At 35.9% G+C, this 8203-nt stretch overlaps 1 protein-coding gene across 1 annotated transcript; it reads left to right on the top strand.

Moving 5' to 3' along the window:
* The first annotated feature begins 2908 nt into the window (after positions 1-2908).
* Positions 2909-4756, top strand: LOC107483087 (uncharacterized). The gene has a single exon (XM_016103703.1). The coding sequence runs from the start codon at positions 2909-2911 to the stop codon at positions 4754-4756; it is 1848 nt and encodes a 615-aa protein (XP_015959189.1).
* The last annotated feature ends 3447 nt before the right edge of the window (positions 4757-8203 follow it).

Here is an 8203-nt window from a genome sequence, read left to right as displayed (position 1 = left end):
TTTCTAATGCATGTTTGGTTTTTGGTCAGTAAAGGATAGCTTGTTTGAGCAAGTTAAAGTGAAAATATGAGCTAGCCCATTATCTAAGAGCCCATTATACCTTTAGAGATACTAGACCCCATAAAAAGTCTATTTTTTGTTATTGGACCCCATAAGAAGTACATTAGTCCGAAGGAGTTTTGAGCCTCTGGCCCATTGTTAATAAAAAAAAACATGTTTCATATTAAGTTTTGGCTTGTTTGGTTTTTTTAATCGAGAGAAAGGTGTATGAATATTAAGAGAGGGAGAACAATAATTTCTTCTATCGTGAAAAGAATGAAAAAAAATTTTTAAATTCAAAAATATTTACTGAGTTATTACACTTTATAAAATATATACTATGTACTTTTTATATATTCATGCTAAAAAAAATTACAAGTAAACTTACATCTACTATTGGTACAAAATTAATCTAAGCAACACTAACATATTTCATAATAATTAATTTTAAAAAGACTAAATTATTTTTACATGATTAATTAAAATTATATAATTGTATTATAAATAGAAATTTTACATATAAAAAAAGAATAAAATATTTTTATACTTGATTTTTAAAAGATTAAAATAATTTTTTAAGATGAATATTAAATATCATTTTTAAAATTTGTTAAGATGAATCAAGTATAAAAATATACAATTATAATTAAACAAAATATATATATAATCTTTAACTTTATTTGAATGATACTTATACTATGGTTTACTGTACAAATTTTACAAGAGAAACAATTTCTCTCTTATAAAAAGTAACATACGTGTGAATAGAAAAAAAATATTTTTGTCTTTTTAAAGATTAATTAAAAAAATCTAAAAAAATATCATTATAAGACTAATTTATATTGTTTGATTGTATTACAAATTGAGAATTTGAATATAATTTTAAAAACACTAATATTCTTGTAATTTATATTGAGTATCAAAATCCTTTTAATCACTAAGCATAAAAAGGAGTTTTTTTTGTCTGAAATAACATAAAAAATAATTATTTTTTAAAATTTTATTTTTTAATTTTAATTTTAATTTTTTTTGTTTAGGACAAACTTAAAAACTCTATAGTTTATATAGAGTTTGTCTGACCCCGACAAACTTCTATATTTTTTTAGAATTCGCTTATCTTCCGGCGAACTTTAATGGATGAGAAAGAAAAAAGTTAGAAGGTTAATAATGACAACTATTATGATCGTCTACCGAGTACATAAGAATACACAAGAATACACAAGAATAAGTTGTATTTTTTTCTATGAAATAGTGATTTTTTTAATTTATAATTAAAATTTTTTTGTTAAATATGACTTATTCATGTGTACCTGTGTATTTTTGGAGACGATTATAATGGTTATCCTTGGTGACGGTGATGGTGTACTTTTGTATATTCCTATATATATAATGGCTTACAAATTGGAATTTTCGAAAATTTGGGTGAACTACAGGGTAGTGTTTGTTTTCAGTGAAGTTTGTCTTCAGTGAAGTTTAATGGTGAAAAATACTTCCAATTTCATTGATTTTGCACAAACACAACGATTTATGTAAATATTATAACTTTTGAAAAATAAATTATTTCCGCAACACCACCAACAACAGAAGATCAGAGCTCTTCGTTCTCTTCACTAGTGCGTCAACTTATTTCCAGCTACTTCTTCTTCATTAATGGTAGCAACACCAGATGATTATCCATTAGAAAATTATCAATAAAATTTTATTTTAGACTTTATCCATGAAATATATGAACCATCACAGGATTACACAACAGAACCAAAATATATAGTAATTATTAATAATATCATCATAAAAACAAACAAAAATGTCAGGAAGCCAAAAAAACAACAAAATGGGGAGTTGCCTATTTTTGTCGGCATAAGAAGGAAAGAATAGTAAGGAAACATGAAGGATTTTAAGTATCTCATTCCTAGTTGAATCGAAATCACTTGCCGGACCTGGATGGACAAATCGTAGATGTGCCTCTTGTCGGTCGACCTCAAGGTTCATCACATTTTTGTGCCACTTGTCATATAAATAGGTTCGACATTTGTTAACTAAATAGACTATACACTTGTCAAGTAACAAACCTACTACTACTCTCCTATTATATATTAATTAGCTAGTGCATCGACCCAATTGAAAACACCTAATTACAAAATTAAAAGAAGTGTAGGGACCCAATTGAAAGTAAAAAAAAGTATAGAAACCTCATTAAAAATTTGGTAAAACTATAAGAACTAACAGAATAATTAAACCAATAAAAAAATACTAAGATCTTATGTTCTTTTTAAATGTTTCTTATATTGTCTTCAGCCAATTTGTTTTTGCTTTAAGCTTCAAACATTTAGTTTCAAAGTTTGACTTCTATTATTAAATATAAAAAAATTTATAGTGATGTAAATTGTCCCTTTATTTTTAAATTTTTTTTTATAATGGAATAATCAATCTATATATCAAAAATATATTGAAAAAATAAATCTTTCAACTATTTTTTAAAATGTAGTATTCAAATCAACTAAAAAAAGAAAATCCAACATTATCACTCTACTTTTAGAATTGGTTCAGTTCTGTAATAATCTCCTAGTGCTTATGCCCTTCATGCACACCTCACCATTTTGTCTCTAAAATCGTTAACATTAAGCACCCTATTTTGTTCAACATTATGTCATTTTTCTTAATGAATCACGTTCTCGTAGCATTCAACTCATTCATTTTTCTTTCAGAATCGGTTCATTCCCAATCATTTTTCAGGATCGCTAATTCCCAAAGATGACTGATAACGAAGTCCAACAACCCACCCAAACAGAGCTCTTAGCTCAGACTGCCAAACTTCAGGCGAAGGTTCGATGGATAGTTGAATTGTCATCTAACAACCACGCTGACAAGCATGGCGAAGGGAACACGGACCCCCACAATCTCACCCTGCCAAAAAGAGAGGCTAACCATAGACAACCCTTTCTCGAAGAAGATTACCAAATTTCAAATGCCAAAAAAATTCGTGCTGCCAACCGCCCTTGAACCCAAATCATACAAAGGATTCGGTGATCTCCGTATCCACGTTAAGAAATTTCAATCCATGATATTTTTTAATAGTGCCTCTGAACCTATACTTTGCCGAGCATTTCCTACTTTCTTAGACGGTGCTGCATTACATTGGTTTTCTAAGTTGTCTGCAGGTTCAATCTCCTCTTTCGAAGAACTAGCGAGATCCTTCATCGATTACTTTGCTGCATCGAGAATATATGTGCATGGGTCAGACTACTTGAGCACCATCAGACAAGGGCAACAGGAGAGCTTAAAGAACTACATGACATGGTTTGCCGACTTAACCATGGAAATTCCATATCTGAACCCGGAGGTCCATTTACATGCCCTCAAAAGCGGCCTCTGTCCTAGCAAGTTTCAAGAAATGATCACAGTGACAAAACCAAAAACTTTGGACGAATTCCGAGAAAAGGCCGTCGGGCAGATAGAGGTCAAAGAGCTTCGTGAAGCTCGGAAAACAGACAAACACCTACCCAAAAGAGAAGAAGAGAAGGCTTTCAGGTCGTCAGGAAACAAGGAATCAAAGAACCTTTCAAGCACTTACACCCGATTCAACACGAAAAGAGAGAACATAATCAAAGAAATCCTCCATGCAAAGCTGATCAAACCGCCAATCCGAGCAAGAAGCTACCAAGACCAGAGATTTGTGGACAAAAATAAATACTGTGCTTTCCACCTGAAATTCGGGCACACCACAGACGAGTGTGTCATAGCAAAGGACTTATTAGAGAGGTTAGCTCGACAAGGTCTCCTAAACAAGTACATTGAGGAACAAAAGAACAAGGAAAACAACTCAGAACGAAAGGAGCGTCTACAAACATCCGCAGAACAAGACAAAAGGAAATGTATAGTGCCTGACCCACCAAGAAGCATAATAAACTACATATCAGGAGGATATGCGGGGGGCAGTGAAACAATCTCGGCCAGGAAGTGCAGTTACCTGGAAATGCTAGCAATTGAAGGAACGACATACTCCAAAAAAAGAAACACACAAAACATGCTGATAACCTTCTCCCAATCTGACCTCAATTTAACAAGCCCAAACCTTGATGACCCAGTGGTAATCTCCATTCAGACTAGAGAAATGTTGGTAAGAAAAGTTTTATTAGACCCAGGCAGCAATACCGATGTCCTGTTTTACTCTACTTTTAAAAAGATGAAACTATGTGAAAAAGCCATGCAACCCTCTTCGGGAGAGCTGGTTGAGTTCTTTGGAGAGAGGGTCCCCATCCTAGGGCATAAATGGCTAAAGACGACAATGGAAGAAAGCCCATTGTCGAGAACAATTGATATTCAATACCTTATAGTAGACTGCTATAGTCCATATAATATGATTATGGGAATGCCTACTTTGAATGCTTTTAGGATAGTGGTATCTACTTTACATTTGTACGTTAAATTCCCTATGCAGGAAAACAGAATCGCAACAGTACATGCTGATCACCAAGAAGCTCGACAGTGCTACAATGCCAGCCTAAAGCAAAACTCAGAAAAACAAACACCTCGGCCACGGGTGCAAGCCATTCACCGTCCCAACGAGGTCCTAACGCTGTCCGAACTTGATCCCAGGGAAGACCTTAATGAAAGACCTCAACCCATGGACACCCTCCAACGAGTCATATTGACCAATAAGGAGGAACAATTCACATACATCGGAGAAGCTCTTAAAGGAGAAGAACAATCAAAATGAGTCTTGGTACTTCGAAATAACGCCGATCTGTTTGCATAGACACCGTCCGACATGCCTGGAATAGATCCAGAAGTCATTTGTCACAAGTTGGCTATTGACAAGGCAATCCGACCTGTTTCCCAGAAGAAAAGAAGCTTTGGAATAGAAAAAATGCAAGCAACCCTAGAGGAAACCAAGAAGCTCCTCAATGCAGGCTTCATCAGAGAAATCCGCTTCAGCATATGACTCTCCAACGTGATGATGGTAAGGAAAAGTTCATGTAAATGGCACACGTGCGTCGACTTTACAAATCTAAATAAGGCCTGCCCTAAAGATGCTTATCCGCTACCTTGCATTGATAAATTAGTAGATAATGCTTCCGGTTTTAACAGCTTAAGCTTCATGGATGTATACTCTAGTTATAACCAGATCATGATGTACCCAAAAGACCAAAGCAAAACAGCTTTCATAACAGAACATGGAAATTTTTGTTATAAGGTAATGCCATTTGGTCTAAAGAACGCAGATGCACCATATCAAAGACTAATGAACAAGGTGTTCCAAGAACAAATAGGTTGGAATGTGAAAATCTACGTAGACAATATGGTAGCAAAAACACCAGCACAAGGCGCACATTGTGATGACTTAGTAGAAATCTTCAACCAAATCCGAGCTTACAACATGAGGCTCAACCCAGAAAAATGCATATTCGAGGTACAAGGAGGAAAATTCCTCAGACTCATGCTGACTTCACGAGGAATTGAAGCAAACCCAGAAAAATGTGATGATATACTAAACATGGCAAGTCCGAAGACAATAAAAGAGATCCAGCAACTAGCAGGGAGGGTGGCCGCACTGTCACGTTTCCTGGTCGCAGTAGCAAACCGATCATACCACTTCTTCCAAACAATTTCTAGGAACAAAAAATTTTCATGGACCGAGGAATGTAAAAAATCTTTTGCTGAGCTAAAATAGATCTTATCATCACCTCCGATGCTCCAGAGACCAGAAGCAGGTAAACCATTGCATTTATACCTATCAATATCTAACCATGCTATAAGTTCCGTTCTAGTTGTTGAAACAGGAAAAACGCAAAGGCCCGTGTATTTCTTCATCAGCAGAGTGCTACAGCTAACAGAGACAAAATACCCAAAGATAGAACAAATGGCACTAGCCCTAATCACCACAGCAAGGAGACTAAGGCATTATTTTTAGAGCCACACAATAATAGTACGAACTGACCAACCTCTGAGGCAAATACTAACCAGACCCGAGCTAGCTGGATGACTAATCAAGTGGTCTGTTGAGCTCTCCGAGTTCGATATTCAGTACCAATCAAGAAAGACACTGAAGTCACAAATACTGGCCGACTTTGTCTCAGAAATGACTACCGAGACACAACCCATAGAGCTGAATTGGAACCTACATGTAGATGGAGCATCAAACTGAGAAGAAAGTGGAGCAGGTGTACTACTAAAAGAAGGAGACAAAGTAATAGCCGAACAATCATTACAATTCTCCTTCACAACAAGCAACAACCAAGGAGAGTATGAGGCTCTGCTGGCCGGATTAAAGCTTGCCCAAAGCTTAAGGATACCTCGACTCACAGTCTATTGCGACTCCTTACTAGTAGTGCAACAGATCAGAGGCGACTTCCAGGTAAAAGATCCTTTGTTAGAAAAATACTGGCTCATAGCAAAGGATTTCATTTCAAAGTTCAAAAAATTTGAAATTATACATGTGAATAGAGAGCAAAACACTAGGGCCGACGTGCTATCTAAATTAGCTACCACTAGGCAAACAACACACACACCAACACTGTCACAACTAACACTTGAAAAACCAAGCTTTGAACTAAATGGTGTATTAAGCATTACATAGATAAGAGACTAGAAGACACCATTCCTCAAGTATATTAATGCAGGGACCATCCCAAGGGAAGAAACAAACCCACAGCTCTTCTGAAGAAGAGCAAGCTTCTACACAGTGATTGGAGACACCCTATACAGACGAGATTATTCACAACTACTCCTCAAATGCATCAGCAAAGATGATGCTGACGTGGCATGGCAAAAACGCATGAAGGAGTATGCGGAAACCACATAGGAGGCCGAGCCCTAGCTGCTAAGATCCTACGGACAGGATATTATTGGCCAACAATGAAAAGATACTGCATCGCTAAGGTCAAAGCGTGTGACAATTGTCAAAGACACGCCACAATATCAACAACCCTAGCCGAGAAATTGCACACCTTGGAGGTAAGCTGGCCTTTCGACAGATGGGGACTAGACATTCTCAAACCCTTCCCGAAATCGGAAGGGCAGGTAAAATTCTTTTTAGTATCAATAGAATACTTCTCAAAATGGATAGAAGCACAGCCACTGGCACGCATAACAGCCGAAAAGGTGAGATCTTTCTTATGGAAAAACATCATATGTAGGTATGGTATACCAAGAGAAGTAATTTTCAATAATGGAAGATGATAAATTCCGATTTTGTGGTTTATCTTGTGTAGAATTTGGGGAATTTTATCAATATTTTTTACACTTATTCATATAAATTTCATGGTTTTGTGTTTCCTTCCTAATTTTGTTTCATGGTTTAAAACATGCTTCTTTAACCCTAAAAATGCCAATTTTTTAATCATCTTCTATTATCATTCGATGCCGTGATATGTTTGTTAAGTGGATTCAGGATCTACAAGACAAAAATAGTCTAGAAGATGGAAAGAAAGCATGCACAAGTGGAAGGGACATGAAGAATAAAGCTTTGGAAAATTCGTGGCAATGCGCACGCGTGGCCGTGTGTAGCTGGGACTGACCCGCATAAGCTGGTGCACTCGCGTGGTGATGCAAAATCCCACCGACGCGTACGCATGACTGACGCATACGTGTGACCGACGTGCACGCGTGACGCCCAGCACGTGACCTCATTAATGAAATCGTGACTGGCGATTTCTGAAAGGCTCCCGACCCAATTTGAGCTAAATTTTGCATGGAAAAGACCCAAGGAACCAAGGGGAAAAGGGGGACTCAATCATTCACACCATACACATAATTTTAGCTAGTTTTAGGTTCTTGTTTTCTAGAGAGAGAAACTCTCACTTCTCTCTAGATTTAGTTTGTTTTGATCTTCCTTTGTTGAATTTCTGAATTGGGTCTTATTAATTCTAGTTTCAATTACTTAATTTGAGTTCTCTAGTTATAATTTTGTTTAGATCTTGTGTTGAGTTTCTGTTTTCTTATCATTTCTCTTTTTCTTCTCATTTTAGGAACTTTGTTGATTTTGAATTTCTTTTAGTGCACTGATGTTTTCCATGATTGATAGTGTTATTTGAGTTGTTTTCTATTGATAATTGTTAGTGGGTACTTGTAATTTCCAATTAATTTTGTAATTTAAATATGTATTTAGTTAGTGCATACCATGTGTTTGATGAAACATTTCCTTTTATTATGGAGTAGTTTTCCA

This window comes from Arachis duranensis, chromosome 4 (assembly GCF_000817695.3).
Source record: "Arachis duranensis cultivar V14167 chromosome 4, aradu.V14167.gnm2.J7QH, whole genome shotgun sequence".
Lineage (NCBI taxonomy): Eukaryota > Viridiplantae > Streptophyta > Magnoliopsida > Fabales > Fabaceae > Arachis > Arachis duranensis.
This window is presented reverse-complemented; position numbering and strand designations above follow the sequence as displayed.

Coding starts and splice junctions, on each gene's coding strand:
- LOC107483087 (XM_016103703.1), top strand. CDS start 2,909: ATGGCGAAGGGAACACGGACCCCCACAATCTCACCCTGCCAAAAAGAG.